The following is a 21,451-nucleotide window of genomic DNA, read 5'->3' as shown; positions in this document are numbered from 1 at the left end:
ACAGCTTGGATGTAATTTCGTCGGTACCCGCCGAGGATGACAGTTTCATTTTTTCTATTAAAGACAGGATACCATTGAAAGCTATGTTAAAGGGTGGCATTTCAGGCAGATTAACAGAGACTAATTCTGTTTCAACGGGGTCAGATTCATTCGTAAACACAGACGAAAAGGCGGCATTGAATATATTGGCACATTCAGAACAACTTAATTCTTGACCAGTATCATTAGTAAGGGTAACGACACATAATTCATAGCTGCAAGCATTTTCCTCCACAAACTCATACATGGTTTTGTATAAAGAAGGTTTCAAGAAAAGCATGAGAGAATGCTCGAAAGTATGAGAGATGGAATATTTGCTCGCCACCTTCATAGTTACTTTTCTGCTGTGGCTGAAATCTTAAAATAGCTGGACACATCAATTAGGCTATAATAATTAAAATAAAATATATGGCCTAATATGTATTGATACCAGGTGTTTTAGACAAATGCGACCGTCAGAGCCATTCTCGCGGAGAGTCCATTGGCACTTTGAAATTTGACAGAAGCAGCCGCTCGTTATCTTAGTAGAAGAATAAGTTTGAAAAACCGAAACCGAAACTTCAAAGACCGCAATCGCCATATTTTTCTAAGACATCCAAAATGAGTGAGGGTCGTCATATGAAAAATAGTAATCGCCATATCCGCAAATTGATGGACGTTAGAGTAGCTAGCTCAAAGGTGCCTGGAGCGTTTCTTGGCGAGACTATTTCTGCAGGAAGGCTTGTTAACGAGCCACCACATGATATGCATGTCAAAAGCAGCGTTGTCGGGCACGTTCCGAGGCCGGCGCTGCACAGTGTTGGCTGCGTCTATCGGCACGTTAACTACATGCCCTTTCATGCCATAACGGCCGCTGCCGTGAGTCAAATGCCTAACGCTCATGAATGGCACACGTGGAGCTATCAGGCTTTCTTCACCAGAGTTCCGGGCAGGCAGGTGAGGGTGCTTAAGAGGATATCAGTGCCCGTGCGTAACACTCATCGTAGGAACTTGTCACGAGCTGCAGTGCCTAGAAAGCGACGAGAACGTAATGGACGTTGTTGCGAGGAGGCGACCACGCGGGCCATCAAAAACCGACGCCTTGGGTGGCAGCGCGCCTTCTAGTGAGCATTGTTGGAATCCCCGGAGAGGACGCCGTTAACAGTGACCGGAGAAGTGTGCACTGGCAACACTGGTGTACACGCTGGCGCCGATGCCGGGCAAGGCGTGAGCATAATAAGCTTGCTGAGCAAGCACCTAAAAGAATGAGTAAGTAATAGACAAAAACCGGGCCACCTTCTTTTCATAAAACACATCAACAAATTTACTGACTGCCATACACGTGTGGCAAATAAGGTTACTTTCACCACCGGAAACTTTTGCCTAGGCCAGACTTGCCACAGTGTTAACCAGAGATAATTAGAACAGGCCGGAGACCATGTAATGGAGGAATATGGCATCGGCTGTAGAAATGTTACAGGAGAGTTATTACTAGAGTTCACAGAATGCAATCACATACGGATCTTGAATACCTTCTTCAGAAAACGGGCTAATTGTAAGTGAGCGTGGCGAAACTAAAAATAAAATAAACTTTATTCTGTGTGCCCACCCAGGCATTGTACAAGATTTAGAAGTATTAGGCAAAGTCTGATGCAGTGATCGTAGAACGGTAAGAGCTCGTATTCATTTAGAATAAAAAAAAACATCATAAACTTATACAGAAGAAGCGCATTATTATCCCAGTGATGAGAGGCAAGTACAGAGATTAGGAGTTTGGCTTCAGAATAGATTCAAGGCTCTAAACGAGCTAACCGACGGAGCGTTGACACAATGAACGATAATCTTACTAGAATATTCAAAGAGCGTTCTATAGAAGTCGGAGGTACATTCGCATAACAAGACACCGGCAAACTATCTCAGGAGACAAAAGTCCTATTAAGAGATGACAAATCACGAAAGCGTCAAATGGAATCGACGAAATAAGATAGCGGAGCTTTCATATTTATTAGGCGTAAGGTAAAAGGGCCAGCATAGGCGCTAGTTTGTTGTACACGGTTGGCAATCGCGAGGCCCATGTGATCATGTGCTTTCCGTGTGCCTTTCATGTGTCTTTCTAAGCCTTCCATGTGCCTTTTTTCGTGTGTGATTCAGAGTGTCGCGAGGGTAAACCATGCGTAAGGTAGCCGACATCAACAGGTATAATGTGTAGAGAACCGAGCAGGCCGTAACAAGCGGCAGAAGCCTAAGAGCTGTGATGGCAGACTTGTGCAAAGGCAAAAATCGGATGTGTGCATTGAGGAACAAGGAAGGCAATGTCATAACCAATATTTATGAGAGAGTTGGAGTGGCGCTGGAGTTCTACATAAAGCTTCACAGAAGCCGAAACAACCAGGTTGATATCGTAAAAAGCAATAATAGATCAGAGGAATTTGACATACTTTCAGTATTGACCGGGGAAAGAAAGCCCTAGAAGGAATGCAAACAGGCAAAGCCGCTGATGAGGATAAGGTAACAGCGGGCCCGCTGAAAGATGCTGGAGATATTGTGTTAGAAAAACTGGGCACCTTGTATACGAAGTGTCCCTTGACATGAATGGTACCAGAATCTTGGACGAACGCCAACATCATTTTAATCCTTAAGAAACGAGACTGAAAGACTTGACAACTTATATATAGATCAGCTTACTGTCCGTTCTCTACAGACTATTTACGAAAATATTAGCTAATAGAATCAGGGCGACATAGGAGTTTAGTCAACCAAAGGACCAAGTAGGATTTCATACAGGCTACACCACAATTGATCATATTCATACTATCAATCAGGTAATAGAGAAATGCGCAGAATACAACCAACCCCTATACACATAAGCTTTTATAAATTACGAGAAGGCGTTTGAATCAGTTGAGACAGCAGTAATGCAGGCACTACGGAATCAGGGGATCGACAAACCATACATAAACGTACTGGAGGAAATCTACAGTGCCTCCACAGCCACCATAGTTCTACATAAAGAAAGCGACAGACTCCCAATAAAGAAGGGTGTAAGGCAGGGAAACACAATCTCAACAATGTTATTCACCGCAGGTTTACAGAAGGTTTTCAGGGCCCTAGGTTGGGAAGAGTTAGGTGTAAGAGTTAATTAAGGGTATATTAGTAACCTGCGATTTACTGATGACAGTGCCTTCAATCAAGGGATGAATTACGGCTCATGATTACCGAGTTTAACACGGAAAGCAGAAAAATATACGTTTGAAAATGACTATGCACAAAAATAAACGAATGTGCAGCACTTTCGGTAGAATAAGCACTTAGCGATAGGTGGAGAGACACTAGAAGTTTTAAGGTAATATGTCTACTTAAAGCAGGCAGTAACCGCGGAGCTGAACCATGAGATTGAAATAACTGGATCAATAATAATGAAGTGGATCACATTCGGCAAGCATACTAAATCAATCATGGTAATCTGCAACTAAAACTCAAGAGCAAGGTATACACCCACAAAGCTGAAACCCGGAAGCTTACAAAGAAGGTTTAGCTTATAATGAGGATGCAGCAAACTATGGAAAGGAAAATTATAGGTGTACCCTTAGGAGACAAGAAGAAAGCAGATTGGATTAGGGAACAAACGGGGGTTAAGGATATCATAGCTGAAATCAAGAAGAGGAAATGGACATGGGCCGGGCCCGTAGGCAGGATAGGCGCTGGTAATTACTGTATTTCCAGAGAAGGCAAACGCACGAAGGGGAGACAGAAAGCTAGGTGGGCCGATGGGACTAAAAAGTTCGCTGGTATAACGTGGCAGAAGAAAGCGCCAAGCCGGGTTGATTGGCTGGTCATGGGAAAGCTCCTTGTCCTGCAGTGGACGTGGTCAGGCTGATGATGATGACGATGATGAAGTGAAACATAATATATGACTAACCGAAAGTGCACCTCGTAATATTTCTGTATATTTCCAGGAGTATAATTGAACGCCGAAGTTAGATGAATGCATAATTTTGTCCCACCACAACACAGAGAAACCACGTGTAATGTCTGAGCCTTATGGGATATCAATATTAGTGGTAGCACATCCAGGAATGAACCCTTTAATAACTTGCAAGAAGAAAAACATCAAACGCCTCAAAAGTTATCGGACACGTAGACCCACCCACGTGATAGATTGATATATTAGCCTACTGTACTGGCATCTGCAGGTAAGTTTTCTTACCTTCTTTTCTTTTCGGCCGTTGTGCGCCTTTGCAATTGTTAATAATATTAGTGAGGTTTTACGTCCAAAACCACCACATGATTCTTTCTGATGGAATAGTGGACGACTGCGGAAGTTTTGACCTTCCGGTGTTCTACGACGTGCACTGACATCGCACAGTACATGGCTCTCTACAATTTTGCGTCTATCAAAATACGACCACCTCAATCGGGATCGAACCCGCAACCTTTATAACAGCAGCCGAGCACCGTATATCCCACGTTACGCCGATACGGACTCCTTATCAATTGTTCATTGGTGTCTACAGTATCTTGAATTGTTTTTTGCTCCTTGTTCAACTCGTCTTATCAATTTTTACATTATATCAACCATCGATTGACTTGGCTTCGCGTGTGTACAGCCTCTGCTTGTGATTATAGCTGGTATAATACCTGTATAAGGACGAATGCAGGAGAACTGACAGTAAATAAATTATGGCTGAAAACAGTGACCTTATTCCGGTCGTCTGTTGCGCTCATTAACGCTTCAATCTAAGTTTTGCTGATGCAATTGGTCAAATTCTTTACCTTGCAAATAATAAGCTTGTTTGTCATCTCAAAACGGTGATGGGATTCTTGCAAGAAGGATTCCAACCCTCTCAAATGACCTGACCGCCTCTCTACGATAACAAAAAAATGTTTATTTTCTTTATATCTGCCGTGATCGACGTCTCCGGAAAGCTTAAGAGGTCAGCTGCTACGGATAAAGTAATTATGAAGGCATCAAGAAAGTATTCTCTATTTTTGAGGATTTTCAGTCACATTTCTTGAAAAGCCTCTGTATGCCTGAGTTTGTTAGCTCAATCATTTTTTGCGAAAAACAAAACAGGGACAAGGTGTTGACCAAGTTTCACTAACTACTTGTTAAACTGCCAAAATTTTTATCATTCGCAATAAATGATCCGCCTAGAAATAGGCTATAAAACAGAAAGAATAGATTCTTCTAATGTATACGCAAGAACGACCGCGCCTTTATCACATTTAGACATAACCGTGACTACAATTGCTGTTAAACAAGCGTATTGCCAGCCATAGCTGGATTTAGCCAACGCCAACAAATGTTTTGCCTTTATTTAGCCAACTCTAATACATATTAGCCATCATTCAGGTAATGAACGGCAACAATGGTCAGCGCGAATCTTTATGTCTGCATGCCAGGGTGACATGCATATATGTAAACAAGGATCAATGAACATACAGCATTCGGAAGTTTTTCAATAACGCAACTACATGCTTTAAAAATTTATCAAGGTGAATAATGTTTATATGAAGAAATATTACATATTTGAAAATATTTCTCACTTTAAAAGTGCTTTTAAGTACAAGTTGTCACTGAGTCTAGACTGATGTTAATAACACTGAGTGATCTTACATCTGATTTAGATTTTTATAAAACAAGTTTTACACAAAGAAAAAAATGTATAGAGTGCGCCTGCTGTTTCGTTTTCTTAGAGTTCTATCGTTGTAGTGTCTTCCCTTTTTTGTAATTTTACTTATGATCATAGAAGTATCTTCCAACTATTTTTGATGTCAGGGTGTTTCGCAGTAGTTTTTATGTACGCAGTATATCTTCCAATGTAATTTTTGTGTTGCAAGTTGGTAGATATATGTTAGGATTGCTTTATCACGTACACTACACAACTTTGTAGACATGCCTTCAAAAGGGTTCACTGTCCCCCTCCCTCTCCACCCCCTCGTCAAGCTGTCTGTCCATAAAGAGCTTTCAGCTAGTAAGCCTCTCCAGAAAATTTTATGTTCTTTCTGGTTTCTTTTTGGGAAGGAAAATGATTCCACATTATTTGAGTTTGACCTTGAAATAACTTTTGATAAAGCATGTGAGATAAAAACATGAAAGTAATAGCTATAGATTTGTTTTTTTTAACGCTTGATTGATATCTGTGGCAAGTGCAAGGCTCGAATGCAAGAAATCACTTTAGAGAAAAACGTTCTTTATATTTGTCGTACACAAACAGTTGGCCTCGTTCGCTATTCTTACTCATACTAACGTAATATGCGCAATAAATATCCAGATTCGCCTTTCACTTTATTCATATGGCATGGTTAGATGTGTTGCACGTGGAAACGTTCGAAGATATTGCAGCTTCACGTTATAATATTGGTTGCGTGAACCTCTTTTGTCAAGTACTAACTTAATAACGAATACGTATATATGTCTTTGTTATTCCGTGTAGAATCTCTTGAAAAACGCATTGTAGCAACCTGGCCGTGATTGGGATAGGTGACACCGTTTAACAATGCATAATCTCAGTTTTCCAGATATGCACTGGTCTAGGGCAGCTTATCGGTAGGAGGTACAAAGCATCCTCCTAAATAATAATAAATGACAGCTTTTCAGAAATTTAGATTAAACAAAAAACTTTATTTTTTAACGCCAATAAAGTTACGTTGAGCCTTTGTACTAGTTATACTTGATTGGCCAACTAAAATGATCAAATTTTTTATATAGTCATCAATGGCTTTGTCTGAAATAATTAATTGGCAAAAGTAAAAAATTCACCTCCTCAAAAGAATATTCGTTACCATTATTTTTTTTCTTCACATGATTTTTTGGAGATATAAGCCCCCTCATGAATCCACCTAGGGCTGTTTCAATCTCACGAATGACTACGAATTAGAGAAAAAGAGAGAAAACTAATCAAAGGCGTCAAAGCACAAACAAATTTCTTCATGTTATCTACACATTCGCAGCAGCATCTGTTGTTTCAGAGCAATGCAGCGTTCAGTTTGCGGTGGCCGCATTGCAAGTTATGAAGGCTGTTTTTATTATATTGAGCTTTGTAGATGTTCGTTCTTTCACGCTTCCTTTGGTACCATCATTTCGTAGTCTAGGGCACGGTAAGACCTGGTATGAGAAGCAATGTTCAATTAAGCATTTTGCTCCAGAATTGCGCCGACGAGACGCTACTATGCTGTGCACATTATGTCTGGGCGTCGCATTTACCAATGCGTACGCGTTCCGCATAGGAATGGCTGACACTGCTGCATGCAACCATTGTGGCATTGACATAACAACTTGGCAAATTCTGTGTTAATGCCCACAGTACTGTTCGCAGAGACAGTCACTCTGCAAAGCACTAGATGAACTGGACAACCAGACTTTTTCGGAAGAAAGACTTCTGCGCTACCGACAGAACTTTATTTCGCAGAACAAGGCTGTGAAGGCGCTCCTGCGCTTCTTGCGTTCAACCGGCCTGTCCAAACGATACTGTGTTTGGAACTCCCTGAATGTTTGCACATGTGAACTTTTTTCTAATTTATTTTATACCTCTCTATCTCTATCTTCTTGCCGACCCTTTTCCCCCCACCCGTACAGGGTAGCAAACCAGTTCTAGGTCAACCTCCCTGTCTCTTACTTTTATATATTTCTCTATCTCTCTCTCTCTTGTCTACTTTTTTTCGGCTACGCACACATACTTTATCGTCTATGCATCACGTATGAATGGTATGTGCATTGTTATTGTCTGTTCACAAAAAGATAAAATTTCTGCCTTTTCACTTCATTTATGCGGTCCATCATGTCCATACGCAGCCTCCCGGAGATGAAGAGACCTACTCTAAAGTTAAGCGTGTAGTACCCACGCCTGTGCCTGCTGTCAACCTCTATCAGGTGCCCCGTAAGTGCGTATTCGTTTCGTGACTTCCTTTGGAAACGTGCTTGTTTCTATCATAGGTGTGGGGTGAATTCACGAAATGTTTTTACTAGGTGTTCTTTAACAACTTCCTGGTATCTTCACTAATGTTACTCCAGTGTCAGAATTGCCTACAGGGTTCTCTTATGAACAGTCCCAGCCCAAAATCACTAGTGGGAATATAAAATAATCAGGAGGACACACATATTCTTCATCACAGCGCACATTTGATGTGAATAATATCGCGAAATAGAAGTACTGGCATTAACATTTATGTCGCAACAGAACACTCCTAACAAAATGAATTATATGATAGCCTTATTCAAACTTAGCAGTTTAGGCTGCCAAAGGCAGCGGGTGTTAATCACTGCTTATTCGAGTGAGTTTCTAATATGAATCGAACTTAGATTCTTACATAGACATCAAAAATTTCAGATAAGATTGAATTTTAATTGCGAAAAACTTTTACGCGTAGGGCATCACAATGCAGTTCGTGATATTGTGTGTGCAAAAGTCACACTTGAAAAGCAAAACAAAAGAAACCTGTAACAAAGAAGAATAAATAATCTGCTCAATGTTATCTGCTACGAAGAAATTACCCCAAAACACATGAGCATACACCTCACGATCGGAATTCACTATAGTGTTTGTGGTGTTGCAGTCTATGTCTACCCGCTTGCTATGCTTTTTTTTCTCTTCGCCTTCTTGTGGTCACCGCTGCAGCTACATCTTCAGGCCGACGCTCCTCGTGACCGTCGTTGAGCAAAAGCAACTTCGAGTATCAGGTGTGTTCGAAGCCTGCGATGCACCTAAAGTTTAGGAAAGCACATCGCCTGCAACTTTAAAGCATTTAGAGCTAGTCCTCTACTGCAACAGAGTGAAGTTCTCATACCCGATTGAGTATCTGATTGATGTAAGTTGATTCTTGTCAGCACTTATACGGCAAAAGCAATTAGACCTACAGTTATACTTGGTATGTGAAGGTTAAGCTGCGAAACTTAGCTTAACGCACCATGGCTTAACATTACCCCACTTTTTGTTTTTACATTGTACATAAAATAGGCATTATTGTTTAATTATTTCTTTGAAGTTATTACGATTCAAAAGATCAGAGAAAACTTTCAAAACCACCGCCTAATGTGAAATACTTTGGTGACCGTTATGAGAAACAGAGATATTTTTAAAAACTTGGCCAACGTTTCTACATTTTCTTCTTTATTGTCCTTCCCTATTCCTAGCAATTCTATTTCAAAAAATTTAGACAGCTTAGAAAACTGCCGGTAGAGAAACTTGGAAGACGTTCATAGAAAAGAAAAACTCGACGTGGAAACACGAACATAACTAAAACTGAGAAGCTATAACGCAAAGAAAATGCTGTTTCTGCAGTACTTTTTGCTTTATTGTGTCCATGTTTTTATATCTACCTTTATGTGTCTCTACATGAGAATAACTCATTTTCTTGTGAAATATCAACACCAGATTAAAGATGCGCAGTGTTCTTCAGATGCACAAATGTTTTTCTTTTTCAGATGCAAACCCCCTTAATTCACCTTTTTCACAAGTGTACATAGCGATTCTGTAATGTGCTGTTGAACGCTATGAGTTGGAGTTGAATAAATTATACAATACCCATTATTAGTGATATTATGTATTAAGTGGTCCAAAAAGTTTATTCGTATCAACTAAAGCAGAATTTTTATCAACTGATGACAATGGTTTGTTCATAAAACCACTGTTTAAACAAAGCACATATCAAATGAAGGAATTAAATGATATGCCAACTAAAAATTCTTAGTGCCATGGCTAAAATTTATGCGTTATTTCAAAAATAATTGATAAAGGTTTCGTTGGTTATGAGGATGGATGCCAATATCACTGACTATGAGCTGGTCCGAATGTTGTTTTAGGGACTTTATAGGTGACTTGAATAACTAACTTATAATATTTTGTTTTGTGCAAAACAAACACATTGTAGGTTGCTTTATTGCGTTGGACTGTGAACTCTGGCCTGCGTACCATATTCTGTACAGGAGAGGCATCATGCGAAGACATGGTAAACGGCCTCAAAATTTGAATACACACAGCACTTGTACGCTTTTCTGCACATTCACGTGCTTGCTGTTGTAAAAAAATAGCTGGTTCTTTCCTGCCTACTTTTTAAGGATATAAAATGACTATTGAGCTATAAAGATACAGCAATAGTCAGTTACACCTTTATGGCACAGCGAGACTAAAAAAAAATTAAGGTATACCTTAATTTTCTCTAGCCTCGCTGTGCAGTTGAGACAGTTCATAGGTATACATAATGGGCGTATGCTATATTAGAGATACTAGTGATTGGTTCTTTTATATATCGATAGGTTCTATTGGTTAACACAGAATACACATAAAAAGTTTCTGTTGATCTATTTTTTAGACCATGAATAATGAGTTTACTAGACTAGCGATAAAGGCTACCAAAAATAAAAAAACGCCTTATATTCTGCCAGTTATTGGATGTATAAATTCCAGGGTTATTCGAAGTTACTTTTTGAGCATGCACCAGGTGCTCACAGAGAGTTAGGAACCTTTGCTTCGTGGGCGACCTGTTGGTTGTTTCTGTAATGCGCAGTCTATTTTACACGTCACCAGTGATTTGACTTCGTCAGCGAATAAGACAGTACTTCACGCTTCCAGCTGGTTGTACCTCAAACCACCGGGCTTTGTAATCCTGTCCGCTTGTACTGCTCAAACATTTTTAAAAAATTTGTTTTAATATTTTAATACAAAGTGACCATAGCTTACGTCGAGGTGCAGTTTCTTCTATAACCCGCGTGCATGGGTTCTTTCAGGCCTGCGTTTACATTACTCGCGAGATCCCTATTTAGCCTAGATTGACCCCATATATTATAAAAGCACCTATACATCTTATAAAGCACACTACTAATTAAGAAACTTTATATTGCAACAACAGTTGGCGCATATATGAGCCAATTCACGAAACACAATTGTTACTACACGAAAAATCCTTCTGTTTCATTCTGGGCCCCTTACTTGACAAAAACAGGAAAAGCAGGCACATAAATCATCTGAGAAAACTCTACGGGCTTCTTCATTGGGGTCATAGTCAAAAAAGAAACAGCTGATCACCCCCCCCCCCCCGCAAAAAATAATAAAGAAGGATACGCGTGGGACACTGTTCGGCTATATTCCCTCAGCAATGAGAAAATATGTTTCAAAAGCCACAGTGGTTCTTTGATAGGTACTATTTCTTAAACACACCTTCTTCGCGGGTGTTTTTGTTTTCTATAGTGAGCTCCGGTTTCTTGCTGTTTGTGATGTTGCGTTACAGTTTCAAGTTTCAGTTAGATGAAACAACCTGTAATCACTGACGATTGCGTGACGTCACCTTGTCGGTTGACCTTTCCGGGATGTTTCACGTTTTTTAATGCGTTGAATTTGTGCTAGTTTGTAAAAGCAGCCTGTTTCTTTTCTCGGGAACACAGAGGTTTGTGACACGGGGCGGCAAACGCTGGAGCGTTGCCGCAACGGTCGGCTGCAGCAGCAGCAACTGGTGCGGGAACTTGGCTCGCACCAGCAGTGGGTGCCTTCATCGCAGCTGGTCAGCACTGTGCAGCCCTCCGACTATCGGAAACCCCGGACGTCAAGTCGGTCAGTGCACCTATTGTTTGTCCCGTGGCGTTATTAAGACAATTAAAGGGCTCATATGATGCCTCGTGCTTTCAAATGAAGGCGAGAGCATTCTTCTTCTCTTTCTACTTTGTCGATGTAATGTTCTTTCCCTGCTCCCCTCCGAAAGCTTGCAGCACATAATGTAGTTTTGCATTGGCTTTAAGATCGAAGCCATCTCTAGCCTTCCGCACCTGGCCTTGTTTCGCATTGCCTTCGTACTAGACACACCTCTTAACAAGTGACGATTTTATGCCATTACGTCATAGTAGCGTCGCAAGTTCTGGGGATCTGCCACGTCGTGGTGACGTTCTATGTTGACGTCATTCTGTGCTTAGAACTTTTGAACCTCTCCTTTTCCCGCCGATGCCGATGGTCAATTAACGCACATGATGATGCATCTAAGGCTCCCACCCTAAAGGATCAGTATTAAATTGGCGATATACAAAAAATAAATATTGGGTTAATTAGTTAGTAGATATAAGGTTCGTTGCCCTTTTGTGTTTATCATTCGTTTATTTTTTAATTATACACAAGATACTGTGGACCCAGTGAGGGCTGAAGCAACAGTTGATAATACACACTCTAATACTGCCACAAACTCTCACAACATAAGCCAGAAATGCTTCCATAGCAGAGACTTAAAAAATACACACGCATCTTTTAAAATGATACACAAACGTAATACTGTTGGAACAAACATAGCCACAGACAGCAGTCGAACACATGGAAGATAAAGCTAAGTACGCTGAATTATAATGCAGCCTTCCTTAGAGCATACAACATCAAAAATTTTGTTACAAATATAGAACAATAAAGCGAGCCGGAGTTTTTCTTTTTCTTCCGGTAAAAGTCCGAGCTAGACGCACTGCCGGATGATACACCCAGGATAAAATACATATTAACACACTAAATCCCCGAACTAAAGGGTGTAATCATTTCTGGAACCTAATTAGTAGGAGGATGTTTGGTGGCGCCTTACTTGTGCACTCCCGGAAACGAAGCATCAAATAGCCGTGGTTGCTTGAACCAGGAGCGTTCGTACAGACGCCATCTGCCCCTTAATTAGATAAGTGCACCCACTTGTCTCGGAGAATATTAACAGCTCACACCGATAGTTCACTTTGTTCTCCTAATAATGAAGATTGCTATGTAATGCAATGAGTGTTTCGCTCATAGTTCCAGATACCAATTAAAGATCTTGGGCTGGGTTTCGAGATAACAAAGAATAGGTTTGCGAGAAAGGTACAACCAAGGAGTCAAGGCTCTCGCTGAGGTAGACGATTCTCAAAGAATGCTATACTTTTTTTTTGCAAACAGTGAAACAATAGCAATGATGGTTGCGTAAGCAAAATATACAACGCACTGAAACATCACTAAAATCAATGGGGCATAAAATGAAAATTGTATTCGGTCATTTTGCAGCACCCTTGCACACGTAAAGAAATATATAACATTATGAAAATTCCGGTTACTGATAATAAGAGTGACTACCATTTGTTGGCTAACTGAGAATGGCCGGATTCAGAGGAAACTTTTTTCCACTGCTGGGTCCATCAACTTGCTCAAGAAATATATACAAGAACGTGAAACATACGCGTGATTATTTGTGCCGATATCACTGGTATGCGTAGGTTATGAATTAGTAGAGGGAAGGTAATAAAGCTGCGTTCTCCCAAAATGAATTCTGTTTCGCTCAGTTTCGTAGACACCCTTTTTCATTTAAAAAAAAGAGATTTGTCATATCAGGAGTTATAACTAGGGGTTGAAAAAGATCACGGTGATAGAACATGGGTGGCGGCCAATCTCATCCTCCCAGCTTTGAAGACAGTGCAGCGTACTCCAGTTTCTTCAAATCGAAAGGATATTACATATAGCAGAATAAACAGTGCTAAGAGCAGCGAAAACGTTTATGTTCACAGGGATGGGCGTATTCGGAGACTTTTCATGCGCCGGAAGAAAGGGCGACTAGTGCGCCACTGAGACAAACAAGGCAAACGTGAGGAAATTTTTCAAACCTAGAAGAACTACTCAGCCAACCATTTTTTTTTTTATGTTGTTATAGGCGTCGCACATTTGTCTCCAGTCACTATAAAACGTAAACTATCGAGTAACATAGTCTATTGAGATTGAAGCTCCATAGAATTGAGTGAAAGAAAAGGAGTAAGAGTGAGAAAAGGCAGGAAGGTCAGGCGAAAAAGCATAAACGTGGCGGATCACAGAGGGCTGTCTTGTCGCCACTTTAATTTAACATATTCTAAAGCTCTACTCCATCAAATAAACATAATCAGCTATATGTGTATGTCGCCAATATTGCATTCTTTGCGAGTAATAAAGATCTGTATTCACTAAACCAGAATCTAAAAAATTCTTATAATAGAAGCGTGGCTTTAAAACATTCAAATGACTTCGGATTCAAGAAAAGCTTGCTTCTTGCATTTTTCGATAAAAAGGTTATTTATGTCTTACTAAATTTCAGTATTGGGCTCATTACATGTAGATCCTTCAAATATTTAGGCATAATATATATCAATACGTTAAAGTGAAGAGATCACATCGATGCTGCATACTCTAAGAAAATGCGTGCCATAGGATGGTTACAGAAGCTCACAAACTCTAATAGGGTAGAGAAGAGATACGCTAATAGTTATATATAAAATGTACGTGTGGCCTATCATGGAATCCGGGTGTGTATTGTTTTCTGGCAGTGCAGCCTATGAAATGAGACCCCTAGTACTGTTGAAAAGACAAGTTTTGCATATGTGCCTGGGTCTCCCAAAGTTTGTTGCAAACAATGTGTTGTATATGAAGGTGGACCGACCTTCCCTGCCGATCAGGTTTAATATTGTGACTGTACAGCTATTCCTAAACAGTTCACACCAGAGACACTCATTGTACGTTTTCATTCAATAACCGCAGTTATTCTTCGAAACAAACTGAGCGTGATTACACACGCCACACATTATATTTGCACGTGCGATGGTAGAACAGATGAGTGCAAAATCGAGACATATTGCACCTACAGATAATCTAGAATGAATGGTTAGCATTCAAATTGATTATACACTTCGCTAAAAAAATGGTGCATTGGTGTTGGAGGGGTCAGTTAGCCAACTAAGTAGCTCACTTAGAATAAGCAATATAATGGCGAATAACGAATGTGTGACTAAAGGAAAGGTTGAGGTTGGCATCTTCTCTTCTTCTCTTGGTTGTTCCTTTTTGATTTGACTCACAAATTTTACCCCTGTATTCTTGACTATTGGTATAGCTCCAATGACTATTGGTATAGCTCTACGCGAAATTCCCTCAAGGAAATCAGCAGAAGCGATCGTTAGTGATTCTCTATCAGTATGTGCTGCACTTTCTGCGGCAAGAAATTTACAATTAATGAATACGTCTCGTCGTTTGATTCTGAAAACGTACAAATACTGAATTCGCTATGGGTGTCAAATTACCATAGATTATAATTAAACATAAGGGTGGAATCTTTAGCCGCAGTATCCCTGAGTTGACATCTCCTCCGAGTTTTACCAAATATGGCATACGTGAAAGTATTAAAGTTAAAAAATGCTTGCTTGCAATGTGAAAGAGGTAAATTATCACTAAATAAATTCATATATTCCGAGCATCTAAGGCATTGCTGAAATAAAGAGTGGTGTGTATCTCGACAATTAGAAGTTGCACCAGTTTACGCTGTGAAGTTCCTCAACTGAATTTTTACCTAAACAAGGCTGGACTCTCGCCTTGAGTCCAGCCTTGTTTGCAACGAATCTTGTGCAACAAAACTGAAACAATTGAACATTTCCTTTTATTATGTCATCGCCATTCTTATAAAAGAAAAAGATTCCTGGAAGCCCCATTCCAGAGCTTGGGAATAGTACTAAATGTTACAGAAATTTTATTACTTGGCGGCATTTCCCTAAAGTACTGCCACAGGGATGTATGCTCTACTGTGTTTGACTTCATCAAAGCAGCAAAAAGAATACCGTGTTAGTCTATCCCTACTTATAAGGATTCTTAGTTTGTAATTTGTCGTTATTTCCGTCAGAGAACACAGATGGTCTGACCGTTTGCTCAGTAAGCATTGTTATTATTCGAAGTTTTATAGCTAAACTATGTTTTCAGATAGATTTTGGTATTAGAGTTCATTACTTTAGGCATACCGTCACCCAGTTCATGGCTCATGCTCCTTTGTGGGTGAGCACCCTCTCTATTAGATCATTATCATCATTGATTTACGAAAACTGAGTGGCCTCGCTTTGTGCATGTTGAATAAACAAAAAGCTAAGGATTTATTATTATTTATTTATTTATTTTTTGTTTATTTATTCCCAAAATTGCATTTTATGATGGCGGTGATTGGTGGTTGGCTATTTCTTCCTGGGAGTTGCTAGGAAGGATAATGGACTTAGTATCATAGGAATTAAAGTTGCCCAGTAGCCCAAAGATTTACGCCAGGTGATTCGCTCAGCAGATATCAGCTGAGATCTGGTGACGGCAAGGTGACCTAGATCGAGAACTAATATGTTTGTTTAATTGTAAATAATAAATGTCAGCATATCGACTGACTTGTAACGAAACGTGAAGAGAAAAGTGCTTTACTACGATGGATATGAACCGTGAGCGATATGCATGTGCAGCGTTATCACTTTTCTGAACACAAGAATTTTGTGCTTCGTGAAACGTTACTCGCTTGCCAACAGATAGAAAATAGATAAATATTGCACTGCTGCAGCAATGTAGGCAAATCCGGCCACGCCTGCTACTAGGCCCATTGTTTTCTTACGCTGGCTTCAATTATGAAGTTTCCTAAATTTTAGACAACCGGAGAACTATGTATATAGTGTGATGCACGCTCTTTTATAGAAGTTCTCACTGCGCTACTAAAGCGATCGCTGAGCTCTGTCATCTTGAAAACGGGCAATAGGTCTCTGTTACGTTTCTGTGCACAGGGAGATCAAACCCACAGTTTAAATGTTTTCTACATATCACAAACGGTTGCGAGCGAATCACTAAGAATCTCCTGTACGAGCAGAAAATCCTCAAGTAATAAGATGTGACATGACCTCGTCAAGGGCATAAATGTTTCGGTGTTTTTTATTTAACACCTGTGATCAGCTTATTGCCATACATCTAACTTGTACTAACATCAGCTGATGTTACTTAAATGAGCAACATCAGCGTACTGGACAAAATGTTACTAATTTAGACTATTCATATCTTTATTTTTTGAGACCGCCTTATAACGGACCTGGCAGTGACACCGAACACTCGCCTCAACGCTGTATAAAAGGAGAAGACGGCGACCTTCACGAAGTGTCTGAAGCAGAGTGTGATCGCGAACTTAGCAAACTCTCCTTCCTTAAAGGTACGTGTGAAGTGCAGTTGTAACAGTAGAAGACATCATTTTGTGGTAAAGTAAATATACTGTGATGCAACGGTGAAGGCAACCTTTACTAGGCCCAGTAGACACATTTAAGCGACCACATCCGAGGCAGACAACCAAGGCAAGCCAAGTTCTCACAGCTGATGAAGATGACGACCACTCATGATGATAAACATTAGTGAAGAAAGCAGATGTGCTTAATGAATGCATACAAAACATTCCTGAAAACATGCATCTGGACCTAACCATGATAAATACCACCCCTTCAAATGAAACGGAAAGGCAGTTATGCTTGACTGACAGTCAGCCATGTTGAACAATTGGATATTTAGGGGCGAAGCTCCTTAAAGTGGCACCTATTCGTCCTTCGTCGTAGTCGTAGTGGACACACGAACAGACGCACGCACGGACGGGCGGATGAACGCATGGACGGTCACACAGATGGACGCATCGACGGATGGAAGCAAGAATGAATGGACGGACGGATGCTTCGCCCCACTCTCCATCATTCACCCCGTGGATATGCTGCCATTTTTAGTAGCGTATTTGCTACTTTCTATTACAAAGAGGAAATTGTGCACTATAACGGCTGATGTGTTGGAGAACGTCAAATACGCTAGAAGACTTGGACAGTCTTTTTATTTTTATTTACAAACTGTAATAATTGTACAGAAGAACTGAAATATCTCATAGCGGAAGTAATTATTAAGAAGAAAAAAATCCTAACAATACACACAGACAAACTGTACGAATGTGAACGTGTTGCTTTCCGACTGCTACTTGGACACTAGGTTTTCTTAGATTGATCTAGCTTCCTCAAGCGTCAGTTCTGTGAATATTTTTGACGCATAGAATAAAAAATCATCTATTATGTATTTTAAAGGCTTTTCTCCTAAGAAACTCTTCTTTTATAACAATGAATGCAAAGACTTCATTTACTTGAAATATATTATTTTTGTGCAATGTAATTTTCATAGTAAAATTACGAGAACACATTCCGGTAAAGAAACTGTTGATGTATATTTTAAGAGAAGAACCAGTCATAGCAAAAAAAGAATAAATTAGCACAACACTTGTACCTAAACAAAATGTCTTAAAGCTGCAATTGTCGTAAAACCAAAACGCAGTTTCGTTATTTAGCATTGCTTCATGTTGACCGTGCATGTGTCGGCCGACTGGGCAAGTCATGAAGCCAATGAAAGCATTGCACCTTCTGAGATGACCAGACAATCACGAGTACTAAAAAAATAACTTAGTCATCTGACACGTATGCAGTGTTTCACTTTGTTATAATATCGTCTTTGAAATCATTAAATAGTCTCACAATGTTCAGAGAATTAATACATGACCGTGCAACGCAATTACGAAGAGCAACCTGTAAAGCGTGCTCTGTTTCAATAAGGTCATGCTTGTGGCAGAGCCACATACTATGAAAGCCGCGCGTTACTTTTTGTTTTCTTTTTCTGAAACACATCCACTTTACTTTACTGTCAATAGTCGCGCGAAACACAAGACACGATTACAAAGACCGTTATGTAGGTAAGCGCGAAGTCACGCTGTTCATTCATGAGTAAAAACACTGAAAACGAATAGACATAAATCACGGCATCTATGCCCTAGTGGCACGAACACGAAAGAAACAAAGATGGCGGCTTTGTACTCTCTTTTTTCCTCCTCCTCACCCTGAAACCGGTACTTCGCTCGCTCTGTTTCATTGCTCACTTATTTGTTATAATATGCCTCACATGGACAGGCTCGATACGCTCTCTCCTCCTTTCTCACCCCACTCACGCATAATCCCTCCTCACTCTCACTTCCCTTCACCACTCCTTTGGTTTACCACACTATGCAGGGCTATGCTTTGATGTACCCACTACACACTCCCTGTCTGTTTTCTTCACCCTCACATTACTCCTATTCATCCTCTTTCCCCTTTCCCCCCCCATTGGTATGACGTACTATGAGTGGCTAAGCTACAATTTACTCTCTTCTCTTCCTTTTATCCTCTCTCCCCATCCTAACGTTAATCTCCTTACCGTCGCACTCTTTTTCCACCCCATAACAATAACATACAAGTCCTAGCGATGATATGCTATACTAGGAGCTGCTTTGCACCTACTTAGTTTTCCCACCATTAGTTATGCTGCGTGGTTATGCCGTGGTTTACCTTGTCATCGTCTAGTTTTTCTTTCTCTCTCCACACCCACCATCAGCCCCTCTTCCTCCATTCCTACCATAGGTAGCATACCAGCCATGCGCATGGTTGACTTCCCTGCGTTTCCTTCTTTTCTTCTTCCTTTCTCGCCAAGGTTAGACAGCTCTACTGATAAAATGCAACAGCAAGAGTACATGAGCTTAGGAGTACATGATAGTAACAATTACAAGTACGCAGCTAGATGGACATTGTAATAATTGTGCAGGCTGATAGAAGCATCAATACTACAAAGACTGTGTTGATTGTCAATACAGAAGTCATCCGCAACTTGTTTTCTGTGCAGGTGACAGAGGCCTGCGCGTCCTGATGCCTCCTGTAGGCAGCAGAGAAACACCATATCTGTGATCATCCGTCCGAGAATCCTTTTGGAAGGGTCCCTCGAGCGATAAAGAAAATCCTCCTACTCCGTTGTCATCCACGCAGTGAACATTTTGTGTTAAGATGCGAACTTCGTAAAAGAGACATTTCGTTGTTATATTTCATAAGTGTGGTGTCTACTCTCGGAGAAGCGGTGACACGCAAAGGCATCTCCAGCGAACTACCCTCATCAAACCGCAGTTTTGAAACATGTCTGTCAATCTCTGTACTTATGTATGTGTGTGGTAGCGCGTGTGTTTACGCATGCACGAAACAACAACAAAAAAAACAGCGAACCAACTTTCCAGCAAGCAGAGGATGCCAAGGCGACCACTTGGCCCCAATTTCGAAATGTTCCACACAGCAAAAATTGCTCATGAGATTTAAGCGTTTGGCCACGAATGCGTTTTTTGTGTCAAAATCGTTCCGAAAAACACATATTACCTGCAAAACGTTAAACTTAAATAAAAATTCTTGTTTATGTGCTAATTCGTGCATGTTTGGAGTGTGATTGTGCCGAAAATTATTTTCAGCATTGGCTGCACTTGTCCATAAAATATTACTGTTTCTTCTATTTTCATACGAGGTCACAAGTCCTCATAGGCTAGAAATGTTGGATTTTGTGTTAGATTGAAATGTGAGAACGTGGCACGAATTAAAATAATTACTAAAAGTTATGCGGATCACCAGAGCAGCGGCGTTGGTGAATTTTCGATAGAATTGTTCTTACAATATCTACCTCAATAAAAGCACAAACGGAAGTACATAAAGAATTAAAAAGTGAAGTGCTTTATAGATAGAACTTGTTCAAGTAAATTGTTGTGCATTCCGAGCTTGGCCCATTCTCTGTGTTTGCGGTGAAAAGCTCTCTTTGCTGATTTTATGCTCATTTGCGTACGTGAATACCAACATAATACTTAGGAATCTCTATCTTTGTGTTCGCGCGGGGGTGCATGTATGTTTGGCCTCATACTAAATCCATACACTGAACCTGTTTGTTGTTTCGAGCGTTTCCGCCCCTAGTCAATACAGTGAGTGCCTGTAAATATAAAAGAGATGTTATATCATACTGTTTGAAATAACAAGGTGCGTGAATAAATAAAGCGAATTACGGTTGTTATTTATAATATTGATTCTAGCTCATGCCTCATGAGGGAAATTATTGCCCATCGAGATTCATACACATTCAAATTCTTGATTCTTGCCCCTGTAATTTATGAAATTACTATAAAAATTTCGAGAGACGGTATCTTTCAATGAATGAGGAAGCTAATGAAACGCTATATCTTCAGTAGAACAAACAATTCAGAAACAGTAATAAATATTTATCCAGTTTCGCAAGGGGAACTCATCGGACTACGAATACGATTGTCCTTTCCTTCACTTCCCTAAAGTTTCTTTCATTTTACCCCAGTGACTTCTAAATCATTTCTTTCTTGTTTGTCTAATTGAGCAACATACGATTTTTTTCCAGTTTCAGTTGAATGGTCTTGCCTGCGTGAACCACTTTGGACTCCTCCCTCTGCCTGCTCTTGAATTTCCTGTAACCTACAGTTTAACTTCTGATTTTTCAGAATCTGGAGCTTTGCTTCTCGATGGTATCATTGCGGTACACTGGCTAGACCTAATTTTGGTGCTACATATAAGATAATTTGTATTAAAAAGCTGTGTTCACGTTGAGTTGCTAGGTCTAGTTTTAATACCACCAGAAACTACTGCCAAACAGCGCATCATTATGTGGCCTTTCTGAATCCTATATTTGAGCCACCCACCTTACGTATGCTTTTTACCTATGTTTGTACCTATAAAATAAGATAGCCCCTTCTTTTTAAGTCTACTCTTTGAATACCCCACCTCGCGTAAGTTTCTCTCAATGACTCCGTATTCTTTTCTCATTAGGCTCCCTCTTCA

General features: G+C 40.2%; 1 protein-coding gene across 1 annotated transcript in view; it reads left to right on the top strand.

The window, feature by feature from the left end:
- The window catches only part of LOC142774979 (uncharacterized), a 103,516-nt gene extending 82,849 nt beyond the window's left edge, over positions 1–20,667 (top strand). Inside the window, exons 5-7 of the mRNA XM_075876148.1 lie at positions 7,814–7,898; positions 11,399–11,564; positions 19,467–20,667. Of these exons, the coding sequence (XP_075732263.1) occupies positions 7,814–7,898; positions 11,399–11,564; positions 19,467–19,470 (255 nt within the window). The 3' untranslated portion in view covers positions 19,471–20,667. The remainder of the gene's footprint in view (positions 1–7,813; positions 7,899–11,398; positions 11,565–19,466) is intronic.
- Positions 20,668–21,451: the final 784 nt, after the last annotated feature.

The sequence above is a fragment of the Rhipicephalus microplus genome, chromosome 2, assembly GCF_043290135.1.
Source record: "Rhipicephalus microplus isolate Deutch F79 chromosome 2, USDA_Rmic, whole genome shotgun sequence".
Taxonomy (NCBI): domain Eukaryota; kingdom Metazoa; phylum Arthropoda; class Arachnida; order Ixodida; family Ixodidae; genus Rhipicephalus; species Rhipicephalus microplus.
Note: the sequence above shows the minus strand (reverse complement) of the source record. Positions and strands in the feature narration are given on the sequence as shown.